This window comes from Protopterus annectens, chromosome 16.part0 (genome assembly GCF_019279795.1).
Source record: "Protopterus annectens isolate FY-2018-M chromosome 16.part0, PAN1.0, whole genome shotgun sequence".
Taxonomy (NCBI): domain Eukaryota; kingdom Metazoa; phylum Chordata; order Ceratodontiformes; family Protopteridae; genus Protopterus; species Protopterus annectens.
Window position 1 is genome coordinate 847,176,677 of NC_056750.1, and position 20,555 is coordinate 847,197,231.

The 20,555-nt window shown below is 44.8% G+C and overlaps 1 protein-coding gene across 1 annotated transcript in view; it reads left to right on the forward strand.

Moving 5' to 3' along the window:
* PRRC2B (proline rich coiled-coil 2B) overlaps window positions 1–20,555 on the forward strand; it is a 3,584,159-nt gene that overhangs the window by 628,674 nt on the left and 2,934,930 nt on the right. Inside the window, exon 8 of the mRNA XM_044058194.1 lies at window positions 16,572–16,715. Coding sequence (XP_043914129.1) covers window positions 16,572–16,715 — 144 coding nt within the window. The remainder of the gene's footprint in view (window positions 1–16,571; window positions 16,716–20,555) is intronic.

Genomic DNA, 20,555 nt, shown 5'->3' on the forward strand with positions numbered 1-20,555 from the left:
AGATGAGGCGCATGGCAGAGAGAGAGGTGGCGAAAGCTAAGGATAAGGCGTATGGAGAGTTGTATGAGAGATTGGACACTAGAGGGAGAAAAGGACCTGTACCGATTGGTTAGACAGAGCTGGGAAAGATGTGCAGCAAGTAAGGGTGATAAAGGATAGTGAGGGAAAGATGCTCATAAGAGAGGTGTGTGTGATGAGTAGATGGAAAGAGTATTTTGAGAGGCTGATGAATGAAGAGAATGAGAGAGAGAGAAGGTTGGATGATGTGGGGGATAGTTAATCAGGAAGTGAAACAGATTAGCAAGGAGGAAGGTAAGGACAGCTATGAAGAGGATGAAGAATGGAAAGGCTGTTGGCCCAGATGACATCCCAATGGAAGCATGGAGGTGCTTAGGAGAAATGGCAGTGGAATTTTTACCTAGATTGTTTAATGTAATTTTGGAAAGTCAGAGGATGCCTGAGGAGTGGAGAAAGTGTTTTGGTACCTATCTTTAAGAATAAGGGTGATGTGCAGAGCTGCAGTAACTACAGAGGGATAAAATTGATCAGTCACAGCCTGAAGTTATGGGAGAGAGTAGTAGAAGCTAGGTTAACAAGGGAGGTGATGATTAGTGATCAGCAGTATGGTTTCATGCCAGGAAAGAGCACTACAGATGCGATGTTTGCTCTGAAAATGTTATTGGAGAAATTCAGAGAAGGTCTGAAGGAGTTGCATTGTGTCGTTGTAGACTTGGAGAAAGCATATGACAGGGTGCCTAGAGAAGAGTTATAGTATTGTATGAGGAAGTCGGGAGTGGCAGAGAAGTATGTAAGAGTGGTACAGGATATGTACGAGGGTAGTGTGACAGTTGTGAGGACTGCATTGGGAGTGACCGATCCGTTTTAAGGTGGAGGTGGGATTACATCAAGGATCAGCTCCGAGTCCTTACTTATTTGCAGTGGTGATGGACAGGTTGACAGATGAGATCAGACAGGGAGGCCCCGTGGACTATGATGTTTGCAGATGACATTGTGATCTGTAGTGAGAGTAGGAATCAGGTGGAGGAGACTCTGGAGAGGTGGAGATATGCTCTAGAGAGCAGAGGAATGAAGGTCAGCAGGGCTAAGACGGAATATATGTGTGTAAATGAGAGGGAGGGTAGAGGAATGGTGAGGATGCAGGGAGTAGAGTTGGTAAAGGTGGACGAGTTTAAGTACTTGGGATCAACAGTTCAGAGTAATGATGAATGTGGAAGAGAGGTGAAGAAGAGAGTACAGGCAGGGTGGAATGGGTGGAGAAGATTGTCAGGAGTGATTTGTGACAGACTGGTACCAGTAAGAGTGAAAGGGAAGGTCTACAAGACAGTAGTGAGACCAGCTATGTTATATGGGTTGGAGACAGTGGCATTGACAAAAAGGCAGGAGTCAGAGCTGGATGTGGCAGAGTTAAAGATGTTAAGATTTGCACTCTGTGTGACTAGGATGGATAGGATTAGGAATCAGTATATTAGAGGGTGAGCTCATGTTGGACAGTTTGGAGACAAAACAAGAGAGACGAGATTGCGTTGGTTTGGACATGTGCTGAGGAGGGATGATGGGTGTATTGGGAAAAAGATGCTAAGGATGGAGCTGCCAGGTAAGAGGAAAAGAGGAAGGCCTAAAATAAGTTTTATGGACGTGGTGAGAGGACATGCAGGCGATTGGTGTGACAGAGCAAGATGCAGAGGATAGGAAGAAATGGAAAGAGATGATCCGCTGTGGCGACCCTTAACGGGAAAAGCCGAAAGATGATGATGATTTGGCCAAGTCAGAGCTGAGAATCTGCTCTGAACCCATCATTGTAAGAATGAACGGTGAGATGGACAACAAACATCGAATGTTATGGTGAGTACATAACTTTTTTTTTTCTTACTATATGTCTAGTGTGGGCTATTACAAATGAGATCTGGGTAGCTACTGCTAGGCATGTTGGGATAGGGGTTAGCCTCGAGCCAGTAAAAGCTCTCGAGCTATAGTAAATCGGCTGAGTCTGAGCTGAGGATTGGCTCTGAACCCAACCAACAAGAAAGAAGAAGAGATGAAGGACAACAGGCATGGAATGTTATGGTAGGTTCATAACTTCTGTTTTTGGCATCTTGAGTAAGAAAGCAGGGGTGGGATGCAACATGGGTATGTTTTCACCTGCTGTGCCATAAAGCAGTTTTTTTTCTTGCTAATGCCTGCTTGCAGATTCAAGTTCATCATTATATAGTATTTTGCCTGTGATGGCAGATTTGTCATGTTGTCATGAATGATGAACATTTAACTTCAGTCTGCAGCAGTGATGCTTGTATTGTATACGTTGATGTGCAGACTAACTTCAAGGGATTTTCAGTCTTTCCTGTCTTGACCACGCAGACATCTGCCCAGTCTTTCGGAACATCAGTGGTAGAACAGGGTTGATGTCCTTCAAGGATGCATCTGCAGTCTTTACAAATGGGTTGTCCTGTCGTCAGGCAGCCCTTCGGTCGGCCGGATTCCAAAGTCTGGGTCTGGCTTCGGCTGGTGTCGCACTTCACCCGACGTCATTGCGGCAGTTTTTCGGGTATAAAGGCATCAGCCGACGCCATTTTCCTCAGTCTTTCTTGCCGCGTGGCGCCCGAAGCAGAAGCTGTTCGCAAGTGCCGGTCGGTCAGATCCAGAGATTACTACTACCGAATACTTCTACGAAGACTTCTATAAAGCTAAGTACCCCGTTGGGGGGAGCCGATGTCAGAGAAAGTTAATAACTGTTTATCTTGTGGGAAACAAATACCTCATAAAGATTTCCACTCCTATTGCATACATTGTTTAGGCCCAGACCACGACGTAGCATCTTGTCTAGCCTGTTCTTCTTTTAACCGACGGACGCTTAAACGTCGGTCGGACTTTGCTGAACAGATATTCGGCTCTGATTTTGCCTACATTATGCCGTCGGATCCTCCGACTACGCAAATTATTAAAAAACGCAAAGAAAAGGACCGACACTCGCGGTCCGCGGTTTCGGCCGAAACCACGGTTAAGCAAACCGCGAGTGTCTCGGTTTCGGCCAAAACCGAGCAAGCGGTTTTATCTTCAGCCGATAACTTGCTTTCCACCGAGGCCTCTTTTAGCCTGGTAGAGACGGCCTCTGAAATCCAACCTTCTGTTGAGGTTTCACAGGATTTATCAGACACCATTCCCCTGGATGTTACAACCCCTGCACTTGGAGCTGCTAGGCCTCCCCCAGCTATGTCTATTAAGGCCTTTGCCAGGGCTAAAGCAGCCAAATCAACCAAACCTGTGCCTGCCAAGCCCTCTTCTCACAGGCCCAGCACCAGCTCCCACATGCTTTCTTTGGCTGAGGATCTCATCTCTTTAATCCGTGGAGCCCAGCCTCATCCTGACAGGGCCTCTCTCCCTCCTCCAGAAAAGAGACCTAGAGCAGAGCCCCCTGAGCCAGTATCCGCAGATGATTCTTCTGATGACTCGGAGCATACAGACCCTCCTGAGGCTTCTTATTCCCCTTACGAAGATTCTGATGCTGAGGAGTCTATCCCTTCAGCCTCTCCTCCTGAGGAATTTTCCTTTGGGGAAACCTTGCATGCTATGAGGGAACAATTTCAGTGGCAGGGCCAAGATTTCACAGACTCTAGAAAGAGGCTTAGGACCTTTCTACATTTGCCACAACATAGACCTTTAGCTATACCTCCAGTTCTTTCTGTTGTTGATGATGCATTTAATGATGCTTGCACTGCTCCTGATTCTTTACCTCCGGCTCCTGCTAAGCCCGATAGGTACTACAGGGTCTCGGACACTCATCACCATTTCTATAAGGCTCCTGTTGCAGATCCAGAGACTATCTCCCAGGGCCCTAAAGCTGTAGCAGCTACTTCTTCTAAAAACCCCCTCCCCTCTGAAAGGGAATCCAGGTCCTTAGAGAGATGGGGTAAAAAAGTTTACACCTCTGCTACTTTGTCAGCTAGAGCTTTGAACTGCCAATTCCATATGATTCAATATCAAGAGTTTATGCTTGACCAGTTGACTAAAAAACTGTCCTCTGAAGAATCTTTAGATAAAAAGTATGTTCAGGAAATGGTACATAACATACAGCAGGTTAGTAGCCATTCTTTAAAAAGTGGCTATGATGCACTGGAGGCTTCCTTTAGATCAGCCATGACTGGCACAGTTATTAGGAGGCATGCATGGTTGAAAGAACAAGCACTACCAGACCATGTCAAATCAAAGCTTTTGGATGCACCCATGGACAAGGTCAATTTATTTGGTTCCCCTGCACAGCAGGTACTAAAAAAGATGGAAGAGAAAGCAAAATCTGTGCAAACAGTGAAAGATTTCCTACAAGTTCAACCTCCAAGGTTAGCAGGAACTGGCCCTCCAAAAATTGGTCCTTTCCGGAATCCTCTAAGCCACAAAGAGGCAGGAATAGGCGCACTAGAGGCAGAAACCAATCCAGGGGTGCCTACAGGGGTCGCCAATGGCATGGTAACAACCAACGAGGCACGGATACAGCCACCACCACTACAACAACTCAATCACAGTGACTTGGCGGTGGTACCGCCTACCAGGGAACAACTACAAGCACCCTTGGGCGGAAAGCTAGCCTTATTTTCAAGAAACTGGCACTGCATTACAACAGAAAAATGGATTTTGCAAACAATAGACCAAGGTTACAGGTTCCATTTCCATACTCTACCAGAAAAGAGAGGAATGCCAAACCTACCACCTACTCAAAAGACAGAAGCTTTAAAGCAAGTATCAAAATTATTAAAAATGAGAGCTGCGGAAAAGGTACCATCTATGGAACAGGGAAAGGGATTTTACTCAAGACTCTTCCTGGTACCAAGGAAAGAAAACAAATGGAGGCCTATTCTAGACCTGTCCGCGTTAAACACATTCCTCATTGTTCCAAAATTCAAAATGCTGACCCTACAGCAGCTTCTTCCCATGCTGGGCAAGGAGTCTTGGCTGGTAACTCTAGATCTCAAGGAGGCATACCTGCACGTCCCCATAAGACCAATTTGCAGAAGATACCTCAGATTTCTTGCAGGATCAGAGCATTATCAATTCTCAGCATTGCCTTTTGGCTTTTCTACTGCGCCCAGAGTGTTCACGAAATGCCTGGCATCAGTTATAGCTCATTGCAGACTTCAGGGGATTCAGATCTATCCCTATCTGGACGACTGCCTGATACAAGCGGACAACAAAAACAAACTAACAGAAGACTTACAAAAAGTCATCTACCTGCTACAAGCTCTGGGATATACAGTCAATACAGAAAAAGCAAGGCTGATTCCATCCCAAAGAATAACTTTTCTGGGTGCAGAACTGGACACATCAAAACAAATGGCATTCTTAACTGCAGAAAAGAAAGAACAACTTCCTCTCTACTTCTTGGCATTAACAAAGCAGACCCATCTGACTGCAAGGAAAGTGTTACAAGCTCTAGGCTTCATGGCATCCTGCATAATACTGGTCCCTCATGCCAGGCTGCATATGAGAAAGCTACAGTGGTACCTAAAGAATTTGTGGTCCCAGCACAAACACAGCCTAGAAACCAAAATACCAATGATCCCATGCCTGAATCAGGAGTTCCTATGGTGGGCTCAGGCCTGCCAATCAAACACAGGACTGCCCTTCTGCAAAAGTCAACCGAGACAAACCATCACGACAGATGCCTCAGACCACGGATGGGGGGCACACATGCTGGACAAGTGCATTCAAGGCCTATGGACTCAAGACCAGCTACATTTGCACATAAATCTAAAAGAAATGATGGCAGTGAAATTGGCAATCCAGGCATTCAGACCTCTTCTCCAAGAAGGCCAGTTGATGATACGAACAGACAACACCACAGTTATGTGGTACATCAACAAACAGGGAGGCACTCACTCATACCCTCTATGCCGGCTGGCACTAGACCTATGGGATGTGGCTCTGAGCTGCAACATTCAGTTACAGGCAATTTATGTACCAGGAAAGGAAAACATTCTGGCAGACATATTAAGCAGAACTACAACAGATGCCCACGAATGGATGCTGCATCCGGACATCTTCAAAACCATCACAAAAAAATGGGGATTACCACAAATAGACTTGTTTGCATCCCCAGTCAATCACCAGTTGAAGAAATTCTACACAAGGACTCACCACCCACTTGCTTGGAAGGTGGACTCCCTTTCTTTCAGTTGGAAAAGCCTGACAGCATACGCATTCCCACCACTTCCTTTGCACAAGGTGCTTCTGAAGATCAAAGAGGAACGTCCGAGGATCATTCTGATAGCTCCAAACTGGCCAAGACAACATTGGTACCCACTTCTGAGGAGCATGTCCAGGGAACAGATATGGACGCTGCCCCTGATCCCTTTACTACTAACACAGAGCAACTACAGCATCCTGCATCCAAGTCTAAAAACTCAACAGTTAACTGCCTGGAACATTACATAACAGCAACTAACCCGAATTTATCCAAAAGGGTTAAAGACATAATGCTGGAGGCTCGTAGACCTTCCACAAGAAAGAATTATGCAGCAAAATGGAAAAGATATCTCATCTGGAGTACTGCAAAGGGGCAAGATGTGACAATGGTGAACATAGCCAACATCCTGGAGTACTTGGCAGAGCTCTACCATACAGGCCTGTCCTATTCTTCCATCAAGATTCATGCATCAGCTATTTCAGCAGAATACAGCTTGGATCCTCCTGTCTTCTCGCATCCTCTGCTCAGACAGTTTCTGAGAGGAATTAAAAATGTAAAACCTCCCAGGAAACCTCCATTGCCAGCATGGGACTTGAATTTTGTACTAGAAAAGCTGACACTTCCTCCTTTCGAACCAGCAGCAACAGCAGAATTACAATACTTATCCTGGAAAACTGCCTTTCTGCTAGCAATAACTTCAGCAAGAAGGGTTTCTGAACTGTAGGCACTAATGGCAGTGCAACCCTTCCTGATCTTCCATCAAGACAGAGTGTCCATGAGAACAAACCCTACATTTATGCCTAAGGTGGTATCCAGAGTTTCTTTAAATCAGGCTATCCACCTCCCTACATTCTTCCCCAACCCACAGAACAGGGGAGAAAGGCTTTTGCATACCTTGGATGTACACAGACAATTACGCTACTACCTGGACAGGACAAAAAACAATAGAAAGACTGACCAGCTTCTGGTAGCATATGCAACAGGGAAGGAAGGAAAACCAATTTCTAAACAGACCATCTCCAAATGGATAGGAAATTGCATTAGATTTTGTTACTCCTACCATGGAAAGAAAACTCCAGAGAACATCAGGCCTCACTCCACAAGGGCTACAGCCGCTACCACAGCTTTCTTACGAGGAGTGGCTACCAAGGACATTATAGAGGCTGCTACTTGGACCTCCGTGCATACATTTGCCAAGCATTATAACTTACCTCTATACTCTACATCCCGTGCTGGCTTTGCCACTGCTGTTTTGCAAGGGATCCTAACTACACCATAATCTTTTCTATTTACCTCCTCCCCTAGTTTAGCTATGGTATTCTACCCATTTGTAAAGACTGCAGATGCATCCTTGAAGGACATAGTACAGTTTTGTAGATGTCCGAGAGGTATGCATCTGCAGTCAGGATTACCCACCCTCCTTCCCCTCTGAGGTATTCCTAGGGTATTTACCAATCTTCAGCTAGCTTGGGGGGGATCTATTATGGTGTATTTGTTTGTATATATGTACATACATGCTTATTTTGTGTGTTTGCTCTCTACTATTTGGAAACTTTGGCATTTATCCAAATTTAGCCATCCAAGAGGGCACCTGGCATCTGGGGCAAGAAACTGAGGAAAATGGCGTCGGCTGATGCCTTTATACCCGAAAAACTGCCGCAATGACGTCGGGTGAAGTGCGACACCAGCCGAAGCCAGATCCAGACTTTGGAATCCGGCCGACCGAAGGGCTGCCTGACGACAGGACAACCCATTTGTAAAGACTGCAGATGCATACCTCTCGGACATCTACATTTATGGTAGGTACAAAACTGTACTTTTGTGCATACCTTCAGGTCATTCTTGCCACATTTCTTTTAAGGTCAGACATGTTGCTTTGACAGTGTGACCTGGCTTCCATATTTCAGAAAAGTACCCTGTTGAGTTAAAACTTTTGTATTCAACTGTTTTGTATGCTGACCTGTTTTAGCTTTTGTGGGCCTAAGGCCTAGATGTCAAGTTTTAAAGAGAATAGGAGGAGGTCAGAATAGCTGAGGCCATTTTCAACAAGAGGCCAGTCACTAGCAGTCTCCCAGGGTTCAGTACTAGGCTTGCTCCTTTTTGGCATCTATTTCTCTGAAATGGAAGTAAATGCTAATGATATATGGCTGACTAAGTTGGGGGGGGGGGTTATCATTGACTTCCCTGTAGACACTAGCGTTCTTAAAGAAGGCCTGAATCTGACTTACAAATGGTGCCAAAGCCGTGTTCTTAAACTCAGTGCTAAGAAATGCATAGTTGTACCCTGTGGGAATCGACTATCTAAGCTAATTACCATGTTGATAATATGTCCCTAAAAGTCAACCAAGTGGTCAGGCATCTGGGTACACATACAGAAGACTTAACTTCAACCATCACATGGCCACAGTGGTGAGGAAATCTTGTCATGTTGTGCAGCTTGTAATTAAAAGCATGGCATGTAGGTCCTAAGAGGTCATTATCCTAGTGTACTCCACACGTATGAGACCAGTAATACAGTACAGTGCAGTGCTCCCTTTATGTAACTGACCAGGCATATGCAGCAACTAGATTGAACTCTGGTTCCTTGCAAAAAGAATGCAAGGCATAACAAACCTGCCTTATGCAGGGCACCTTAAAGCCCTTTCTCTCTACTCAGCCTCCTAGAGATTGCTGCAGGGTGATCATTGCCTGCCTTATAAGGCATTTGCCTACCCCTCACTTATGAATCTTGTACATATTTATAAGTTGGAGTATATCAGAAATACAAGGTCTAGGGACCTGAATTTTGCCTGACTTATGCAGAGCATGCTAGAGCGAGAGATGTCTGAGACTGCCCCTTCTATGAAAGAGACTTCTCATCCATGTGAAGCTAGTTAGTCTGTTACTCAGTTTGTGCATCCTAGACCAGTGGATGAGAAGTAAATGTACAGTGGACCTGGCACCCATGTCTGTTATGGACAGAGGTAACTTACGAATGCCTGGCCGTCTGCATCCTATTTGGGTAATGAGCAGTTACTGGTTCTGATGAGGACTTTGACCAGCAGGATTTTACATTTGAAGAGGGTGCTTCCTTGGTCACCTTTAAGGATTCAGACTTGGAGGAAACTCTTGCATTTGCTTCCCCTCCTGAGGATATTTTCTTTGGGGAAAACTCTTCGCACCTTGCCCACTAGGGACATTTTGGAGGCAACAACTTGGTCTTAAGTGCATTACCATATTTTGGCCTTCTCCAAGTCTGCGGCAGGCTTTGCAACTGCCATCTTGCAGGGCAGCCTTCCTTCCTTTCAGCTTTGGGAATCATCCCTCATGTTAGGACTACAGCAGTGAAACATGAGCATGGTATAATTGTGTGTACTTAACATAAATGTAGATGTTGGTGTATTTACTGTAGAGGTACCCCCCCCCCCCCAGCCTGCTGTGAAAGACCACCTCCTTTTCAGTCAGGTTAACCCTGTTTTCTACTTCTCCTTCCGGAATTACAGGGTCCCAGAACCCTGGCCTCGGGGACCATCAGTGGGAGCTTCTACCTTTGGAGGCAAGAAAAGTACTGAGATCATGGTGCCAGCTTACTACCCTTGTACCCAAGCATAGTGATTTGAGGGTGGCTACTAGCTCCAGAAGGAAGGGAAAGTATTCTCTGGTAGTCGGGCCGGCCAAGGGTTTCCATGGCATGAAATCTCACAAGTTTGGTCTGCAATAGTGAGTACGCTCCAACATGTACATTTATGATTATATGCAACTGTACTTTTCAGAAAACTGCCTCATAGGTATGTTGTGGATGAGGGTACTGTCAAAGTTGAGGCTGCACTCCCTAGACTAGAGAACATCTGATCTGGCAAGGTACTTCTACATTGAATTGAGAGAGATTGTGACAGTTAACATGATACCCCGACCCCATGTAGAAAAATGGGGTTGATTTTACATCCCGCAAATGCAGTGTCTGGTTGTACACAGAGCTGTAGCACAAGTCCCCCCAGGGGCTACAACACTCTTTGTATGCATGTTTTCTAAGGCTACATCCACCCTGTTTTGTCAGTCCTAAGACCTCTCCATGAGCTGCTGGATGTCCTTCAAGGATGTATCTGCAGTCCTAACATATGGGTTGTCCTGCCTCAGGCAGCCCTTCGGTCGGCCAGATTCCAAAGTCTGGGTCTGGCCTCGGCTGATGTCGCACTTCACCCGACGTCATAGCTGCTGTGAATTGGGTATAAAGGCATCAGCCGACGCCATTTTCCTCCGTCTTTCTTGCCGCGCGGTGTCCGAAGCAGAAGCTGTTCGCAAGTGCCGGTCGGTCAGATCCAGAGATTTCTACTACCGAAGACTTCTAAAAAGCTAAGTACCCCGTTGGGGACACTTTCTTGCCTCAGCCGATGTCAGAAAAAGTAAATAATTGTTTAACTTGTGGGAAACAAATACCTCATAAAGATTTCCACTCTTACTGCCTTCCTTGCTTAGGCCCAGACCACGACGTATCAGCTTGTCTAGCCTGTGCTTCCTTCAACCGACGGACACTTAGACGTCGGTCGGAGTTTGCAGAGGAGTTTTTTGGTCCCGCTTTTGCTTACAAAATGCCGTCGGAGACTCCGACTTCACAATTAGCTAAAAAGCGTAAGGAAAAGGACCGACACTCGCGGCCCGCGGTTTCGGCCGAAACCACGGTTAAGCCAACCGCGAGTGTCTGTTTCAGCTGAAACCGAGTCCTCGGTTCTTCGGCCGAAAGCATACCTCCGACAGCCGAGACCTCACACAGCATGGCTGAATCTGCTACTGAAATTTCTCCTGCTGTAGCAGGCACCCAGGATTTATCAGATACTATTCCGTTAGACATATCTACTCCTGCACGTGAAGCTGCTAGGCCCCCCTGCATCTATGTCTATCAAGGCTTTTTCTAGGGCTAAAGCAGCTAAATCTTCTAAGGCCTTGCCTACTAAAACCCCCTCACACAGGCCTACCTCCAGTTCCCAAATGCTCAGCCTGGCTGAGGATCTCATTTCTTTGATCAGGGGATCCCAACCTCACCCAGACAGGGCCTCTCAACCCCCTCCAGAGAAGAGGCCTAGAGCAGAGCCCCCGGATCCAGTTTCTACAGACTATTCCTCGGATGATTCAGAAAACTCAAACCCTCCAGAAGGCCCTTATTCTCCATATGAGGATTCTGATGCAGAAGATTCCATTCCTTCTGCCTCTCCTCCTGAGGAATTTTCTTTTGGGGAAACCTTACATGCTATGAGAGAGCAATTTCAATGGCAGGGCCAGGATTTTTCAGATTCCAGGAAAAGGCTAAGGACCTTTTTACATTTACCACAGCATAGGCCTTTAGCCATTCCTCCAGTACTAACAGTTGTGGATGATGCATTTAATGATGCCTGTACTGCCCCTGACTCTATTCCCCCGGCCCCTGCTAAGCCCGACAGATATTACAGGGTCCCGGACACACACTTTCACTTGTATAAGGCTCCTATTGCAGATCCTGAAACCATTTCACAGGGCCCCAAAGCTGTATCAGCTGCCTCTGCCAAAAACCGCCTCCCCTCCAAAAGAGAATCTAGAGCATTAGAGAGATGGGGTAAAAAAGTTTATACTTCTGCTACTCTTTCGGCTAGGGCCTTAAACTGTCAATTCCACATGATACAGTATCAGGAATTTTTGTTAGACCAGCTAAATAAAAAACTGTCCTCTCCTGAACCTATAGACTGCAAGTCCCTTCAGGATTTGGTGCATAACACTCAGCAGGTCAGTAATCATTCCTTAAAATGCGGCTGTGATGCACTGGAGGCTTCCTTTAGATCAGCTATGACTGGAACAGTGATCAGAAGGCATGCATGGTTAAAAGAGCAATCCTTACCAGACCATGTAAAGTCAAAGCTCCTAGATGCTCCCATGGAGAAACAAAGTTTGTTTGGCTCCCCTGCACAGCAAGTGCTAAAGAAGGTGGAAGAAAAAGCAAAATCTGTCCAAACAGTCAAGGATTTCTTACAGGTCCAGCCTCCGAGGTTTAGTAGAAATTGGCCTTCGAAGAATTGGTCCTTTCCAGACACCTCCAGAGCACAGAGAGGCAGAAATAGGCCCAAGAGGCAGAGGTCAATCCAGAGGTGCCTACAGGGGACGTCAGTGGCAGCCTAACAACCAGAGAAGTACTGCCACAGATCCAGCTACTACCACTTCCACAGGACAGACACAATGACTTGACTCTGATACCGCCTACCAGGGAACAACTGGAAGCACCCTGAGGCGGAAAGCTAGCCTTATTTTCCGTAAACTGGCATTACATTACAGGAGACAAATGGATTTTACAGACAATAGACAAAGGCTACAGGTTTCACTTCCACACTCTACCAAAAAAGAGAGGAATGCCAAACCTACCACCAAACCAAAAAACAAACGCTCTGGGACAAATCAACCACTTACTAAGGATGAGAGCTATAGAAAAGGTACCGCCTATGGAACAAGGACAAGGATTTTACTCCAGACTTTTCCTGGTACCAAGGAAAGAAAACCAATGGAGGCCTATTCTCGACCTGTCCGCTCTGAACACATATCTCATTGTCCCAAAATTCAAAATGCTGACCCTACAGCAACTTCTTCCCATGCTGGGCAAGGAGTCTTGGCTGGTGACTCTAGATCTCAAGGAGGCATACCTGCACGTCCCTATACAACCAGATTGCAGAAGATACCTCAGATTTCTTGCAGGATCTGAGCATTATCAATTCTCAGCATTGCCCTTTGGCTTATCTACTGCGCCCAGAGTATTCACGAAATGCCTGGCATCAGTAATTGCTCATTGCAGGCTTCAGGGAATTCAGATTTACCCATACCTGGATGACTGCCTAATACAAGCGGACAAGACCAAATTAACAAAAGATTTGGAAAAGGTTATACAACTACTGCAAGCCCTGGGATACACAGTCAACATGAAAAAGTCAAGGCTGGTACCATCCCAAAGGATAACATTCTTGGGTGCAGAACTGGACACTTCAAGTCCGATGGCATTTCTCACAGCAGAAAAGCAAAAGCAACTACCACTCTATTTCATGGCATTAACACAGAACCAGCTTACAGCAAGGAAAGTCCTGCAAGCCCTGGGTTACATGGCATCCTGCATAATATTGATTCCACATGCCAGGCTGCATATGAGGAAGTTGCAATGGTACCTAAGGAATATATGGTCTCAACACAAGCACAGTCTAGAAGCCCAGATTCCAATAATTCCATGCCTGAAACAAGAATTCCTGTGGTGGGCTCTGGCCTGTCAGTTGAACAGAGGACTGCCTTTCCACAAACCTCGCCCAAGCCAGACTATCACAACAGACGCCTCAGACCTAGGCTGGAGGGCACACATGGTGGACAAGTATATACAAGGCCTATGGACACAAGACCAGCTGAACCTACACACAAATCAAAAAGAGATGCTGGCAGTGAAACAGGCAATTCAGACATTCAGGCCGTTTCTTCAACAGGGTCATTTGCTGATAAGGACGGACAACACCACAGTCATGTGGTATATCAACAAACAAGGAGGCACACACTCATATCCTCTATGCCGGATGGCAATGGACCTGTGGAATGTGGCCCTGAACCTCAACATTCAGCTCCAGGCCATATTTGTGCCAGGAAAAGAAAATATACTAGCAGACACCTTAAGCAGAACCACCACGGATGCCCACGAATGGATGCTGCATCCAGACATCTTCAAATCCATTACAAAGAAATGGGGACTACCAGAAATAGACCTGTTCGCATCCCCACACAACCACCAATTGAGGAAATTCTGCACAAGGATATACCACCCACTTGCTTGGAAGGTGGACTCCCTATCCTTCAGTTGGGAAAACCTGACAGCATATGCATTCCCATCTCTTCCTTTGATGCACAAAGTGCTACTGAAGATCAAAGATGATCACCCAAGGATCATCCTGATAGCTCCAGACTGGCCAAGGCAGCATTGGTACCCGCTACTGAGGAGTATGTCTCGGACACACGCATGGCCTCTACCTCTAGTTCCTTTACTGCTAACACAGAACAACTTCAGGATCCTACATCCAAACTTGAAAACACTGCAGCTAGCTGCTTGGAATATTACATAAAACAAAATAACCCAGATCTATCTCAGAGGGTTAAAGACATTATCCTGGAGGCTCGCAGACCCCTCCACAAGGAAAACTTATTCCGCCAAATGGAAAAGATACCTCATTTGGAGTGCAGCAAAAGGAGAAAATGCATCATTAGCAAACATAGCTAACATCCTGGAATATTTAGCAGAACTTTTCCACAATGGCCTGTCTTACTCCTCCATTAAGATTCATGCATCAGCAATTTCAGCAGAATACAACATGGATCCTCCAGTCTTCTCTCATCCTCTACTCAGGCAGTTTCTGAGAGGAATTAAAAATGTAAAGCCTCCAAGGAAGCCACCTTTGCCTACATGGGACCTTAACTTTGTGCTGGAAAAGTTAACACTTCCCCCTTTCGAACCAGCAGCAACAGCAGAATTACAGTTCTTATCTTGGAAAACTGCCTTCCTGCTTGAAATCACTTCAGCAAGAAGGGTTTCTGAATTACAGGCATTAATGGCAGTACAGCCCTTCCTTATCTTCCATCAGGATAGAGTGTCCTTGAGACCTAACCCTACTTTTATGCCAAAGGTGGTCTCCAGGGTATCATTGAACCAAGCAATCCACCTACCAACATTCTTCCCCAACCCACAGAACAGGGGGGAAACACTACTACATACCTTGGATGTGCACAGGCAATTGCGCTACTATCTGGACAGAACCAAGAACAATAGAAAAACTGACCAGCTTCTGGTAGCATATGCAACAGGAATGGAAGGAAAAGCAATTTCAAAACAGACAATCTCAAAATGGATAGGAACTTGCATTAGATTTTGTTACTCTTTTCATGGAAAGACAACTCCAGAAAACATCAGACCTCACTCCACAAGGGCTACAGCCACTACAGCTTTCTTACGAGGAGTGGCTACCAAAGACATTTTAGAAGCTGCCACTTGGAGCTCCGTGCATACATTTGCCAAGCATTATAATCTACCTTTATACTCCAGATCCCGAGCAGGTTTTGCAACTGCTGTTTTGCAAGGGATCTTAACTACACCATGATCTTCTTAGTGCCTCCTCCCCCAGTTTGGCTATGGTATTCTACCCATATGTTAGGACTGCAGATGCATCCTTGAAGGACATAGTACAGTTTTGTACCTACCATAAATGTAGATGTCAGAGAGGTATGCATCTGCAGTCAGGATTACCCACCCTCCTTCCCCTCTGTGGTACTCCTAGGGTATTTGCCCATCTTGTAGCTAGCTGGGGGAATCTATTATGGTGTATTTGTTTGTATATATGTATATACATGTTTATTTTTGTTTGCTCTCTACTGTTTGGAATCATTTGCATTTATCCAAATTTAGCCTTCCTAGAGGGCACCTGGCATCTGGGGCAAGAAACACTGAGGAAAATGGCGTTGGCTGATGCCTTTATACCCAATTCACAGCAGCTATGACGTCGGGTGAAGTGCGACATCAGCCGAGGCCAGACCCAGACTTTGGAATCCGGCCGACCGAAGGGCTGCCTGAGGCAGGACAACCCATATGTTAGGACTGCAGATGCATACCTCTCGGACATCTACATTTATGGTAGGTACAAAACTGTACTTTCCCCTGCCTGAGCTGTAATTAGTGAGGGTAGCATCCCCCTCCATTTTCTATGACAATGTCCGTGCTACTTGAATCGAGGTCTCGAGGCCACCGATGACATGACCTGAGTCTGACATGCTTTGGGGCACATTTATACACACACCCTCTGTTTTAATGTCTTCACTAGACAGCATAGTTGAATGGAGATACCTGTAAGGCAGGTATGCCAGTGTCTATTCATTGTTTTTGCTAGTGAATAGCTAATCTGACAGGAGGGCATGACCACTCCCCTCTCTCTTCATAGGCGTATATTTTCAGTGTTGTCAAGTTGAGGGGTTTTCAGAAGAGGAAATGTTGGCAATTGCCCAACTCAGTATGTCTTCTTAACCGTTACAGGTTCCACTGTTGTCTTCGATCTGTGAAGTGCATTCATCTCTTTTCTGATGTGAATAATGTACATCTGTTCTTTAAATGATGTGCAGAATGTTTATTAGGTTAGCATATGACAGGTAGTGATGTGTCCTGCAACTGTCAGAGTTGGTATATGTGAAGTAGTTTTCTGTAAATTTTAGAAGGCGAGTAAAATGTATTAAATGTCTACTTTATTGATTTAAGTTAAAGGGTTAGTTCTTTACAGCTTCAGTATATAGTATGCATAATAGAAATTATAAATTGTTTATTAAATTTCTGTGAAGATTTTGTGATTGCGTACAATTTTTCTTTTCTTTGCTTCAGGTTTAAAGGGCTCAAGCCGACTGTCGCCCTTCTCTCCCGAGGAATTTCCGACGCTGAAAGCAGCTGGAGAGCAGGACAAGGCTGGCAAAGAAAAGGGCGTCTTAGATCTGTCGTATGGGCCAGGACCAAGCCTCCGCCCACAGAGTAAGATTTAATTGTGATTTCCTGTACTTAAGATTTTTTTTTTCTTTCATAGATTTGATCAGAACTTCATGTTTTGTCACATGGAAAAAATGTGCTCTTAGGGGAAGCCACTGTTAAATTTTTTGTGCACAAAGTTTAAAAAAATTCTGTGTTCACCAGAACTCTTAATGCCATGTTGTTGATTTTGCAGATGAGGATGGTTTAATATGTTTACAGTTAACTTTGTCAAACTTGCTTTTATTGATTGTGAACTGATGGGCATTTTTATTGAATGCATTTAATTTCAAAATGGTGGTGGTAGAAACCTTAATATTTCGTAGAGTTTGTTGAGGCTTGCTGGTGTGCGGGTAGGGGGTGATGTTTACTAATGTTGAAGGTTTTGTAATTACTGGCATTAGGGTAGGAGTATGTGCCTGCAAGTGCTAGTGTGTCTTATGCGTGTCTGTGCAATATTTTATTGGTACTGTTAGGGAATGGGATTTTCTTGACCTTAACCTCCCCCCCCCCCCCACTACCTCTAATCCCAACTCTTTCTCCTCACTCCTTTGCTAACCTCAATCTTACACATTGTCCAAGAAACCATTAGTGTCATTATTCAGTTCAAGTATGCCTGAAAGTACTATTGGGGTATTTAACTGACTGTAAACCGAAAGCATTTGTCAGTGTAGTGTTAGCATTGTGTGCATCTGTGTTTGTGTTGCTACAAACACGTGTGTATGTATATGCAAGCAGTAATGCCTGAAAGGTTGTGTTCTTGTGTAATTAATGCCTGCCCAGGAGTGTTATGAAGCCAGACGCTGCAGGTAGAGGGCATTTACACCCCTGGAAGGGCATTAAACCTTATTATACAATTCCTCCCCTAAAACGTGCACGCTGATTGGCCAGCCCAACCAGCGTGCCCGTTGTAAATCCCTCAATATACTAACAGAAAAAGGTCCGTTTGCCCGGACTTTTTCCGTTAGTATAAAACACTGTCTCGCTGTGTTAAAAGAGTTCAACATAGCGACACAGGTTTAAAAAAAGTAACTGAGATCTCCGTTGCTTTTTTTAAAGCTGTCTCGCTATGTTAAACTCCTTTAACATAGTGACACAGTGTGTAAAAAGCAACAGAGATTTTGCAATCTCCGTTGCTTTTTTTTTTTAAAGCTGTCTCGCTATATTAAATGGGTTTAACATAGCGAGACAGCTTTACAATAAGCAACGGAGATCTCCGTTGCTTACTTTAAAGCTGTCTCGCTATGTTAAACCCATTTAACATAGCGAAACAGTAAAAAAAAAGCAACGGAGATCTTGCATTCTCCGTTGCTTTTGCCCACAGCTCTGATGTACTGCGTAGGCATGCGCAGTACATCAGAACTGCCGCAGAATACCAGACAGCTGCGGAAGGGCAGTAAAGAGGCATTATACAATGCCATTATTTAAGAAAAGTAATTATTTCTTTTCTTAAATAATGTCATTAATATAGCAATAACCCACTTCTGGGTGTGGGTAATGCTGGATTTACCCATGGTTGGCTTTGTTTGGTCCCTCGGGCTTCGCCCTCTGGTCCAAACCACGCCAACCGTGGGTAAATCCAGCATTACCCACACCCAGGCGTGGGTTATTGCTATAATACACACCATTGAGGGCATTATTGCACTTAGTTAATGGGCTCTCAGTAAAATTGTTGTTTTACTTCTATTTTTATCACTATATTTTTTTTATATATTTTTGATGTAAAATAGTTCCTCCGCCTAATGTTTCAAAGTTGCTGTAGTATATGTAAAGGGTGTTAGAGGAAGCATTTTACATCCAAAATACCTAAAACTAATGTCTTTCAGCTTTTCCCAGTGGGAGGTCGCCACAGCGGATCTCCGGTCCGCTAATGATTAGCAATGGATTTTTACTGTGCCAAGGTACCAGCCCGATGCCCATTCACACCTACCTGCATGTCTTTTAAACATCACTCAACCGTGGGGAGGACATGCAGACTCCACACAGAAGGCGCTCTAGCCTAGAATCGAACCGGAAAACCTCTTGTGAGGCGACAGTGCAAACCTCTGCACCACCGTGGCCATTGCATCCAAAATACCTAATTTTTTAAAAATGTCTAGATATTTGCTTTATTTTTTTGGTCTCTTCTACAATGGTTTTCATGCCAATCATTGGGGATTGACATAACTAAATAATAGCATACTTTTGACTTTCAAACTTTATTTCCTTCAGATAATTCATGTTAACAGAAGTCCTGTTTAACGTTTTAGTTTTTTTTAAGTATGACATTTAAAATCTGTTCCTATTTTTCAGCCTCCGCCCTTTATTCCAAGCTTTATCCAGATTTCTTGAGCTAAAAGGCTGAGAGGTACACAAACCTGTTAGCTGCTGCCAGTGTTCCATCGATCTCACTGTCTTTTCCCTCTCTTTCTCACACACACACACACACACACACACACACACACACACACACACACACACACTTACACTTCAGAAAATGCATGCCATCACGAGTCCTGTTATTGAACCGTGATTTTTTTTTAAACAGGAAAATGTTTTTTGAGCCTTTGTCCCCCCCCTTTATTTATGTTTTATTCAGTTAATTGCATCTAAGATATGAGGGATAAGTAAACCACCTCAGTGCTGCTGCTGCCATTGTTTGATTGCTATCTGTCTTCCCTCAGTCTCACTCACTCACACCTCACTTTTATGCACGCATTCACACAAACATAAAAATGCACATAGAGAGAAACATATACATATAAACCCTTTTTTTCTGTTATTACATTCTCTAAACCACAAGCACTGAGTGTCAAGTAACAGTTTGATCAACCTTCACATGCACGCATACACTTACACATAGGCTAATAGACGAAAATCCAATTATGGCAGTAGAACAGAAGGGCAATAAAAGAAAGTCGTATGGAACAAAGGAGCATTGGTTAAATAAAGTCGCAGTGAAGAACTGTAAAAAAAGGGGAAAAATTTTTAAGTATGGCATGGAATGACTAGAAAAAAGCATTTGATAGTATCCCACATTCATGGATGAGTGCTTAATGTATCAGATACACACCCTACACTGATAGAGTACATTACAGTGACCACAAAACAGTGGAAGACTACGTTGCAATTAAGCCATGATAAAGGGCAGATTATTAGAAAAATCTTGATGATTTGATAGGAAATGGGAAATTCACCCCCGGGGATCACCTCTGTGGCTCTGCTCCACAGTGGCACAGGAAAATAATTTTCTTGGGTGGCAAAAGCCAGGGTACCTTTTTGGCTGGGTTTGTATAGGCCCCAGGGCTGATAGCTTAGTACCTACCTATGAACCTATTATCCTAGGGATAAAAATTAAAAGGGACGGTGGTGCAGCGGTTAGCGTTATCGACTCACAGCAAGAGGTCCTCCGGTTCGATCCTCTGCTGGAGTGCCTACTGTGTGGATTCTGCATGTCCTCGCTGTGGTCGTGTGGGTTTCCTCCGGGTGCTTCGGTTTCCGCCCACATCCCAAAGACATGCTGTAGGTGGATTGGACACTCTTAATTTGGCCCTAGGTTTGAGTGCGTGTGTGTGCCTTCCATGGAAGGTTGAGAGCTGGGCTGGCAACTCGACACTGTAAAAACTCTACTGCCAATCATGAGCGGACTGGTCATCCGCTGTGGCGAAGCCAGAAGAAGCAAATATTCCAGTGCGAGTTTCTCACAGCTGCTATTCTGTCTTGTCCTTAACTCATTAAACTGTTTACCTTAGGGCATGGCTATAATTTGACTCCTAGAAAACAACAAAGTGTAAAGACTTCTCATCTTCTCTTTGTGATTTAAAACTGTATAGCTCATCAGATTAGGAACTGAAAGCAGGACTGCAA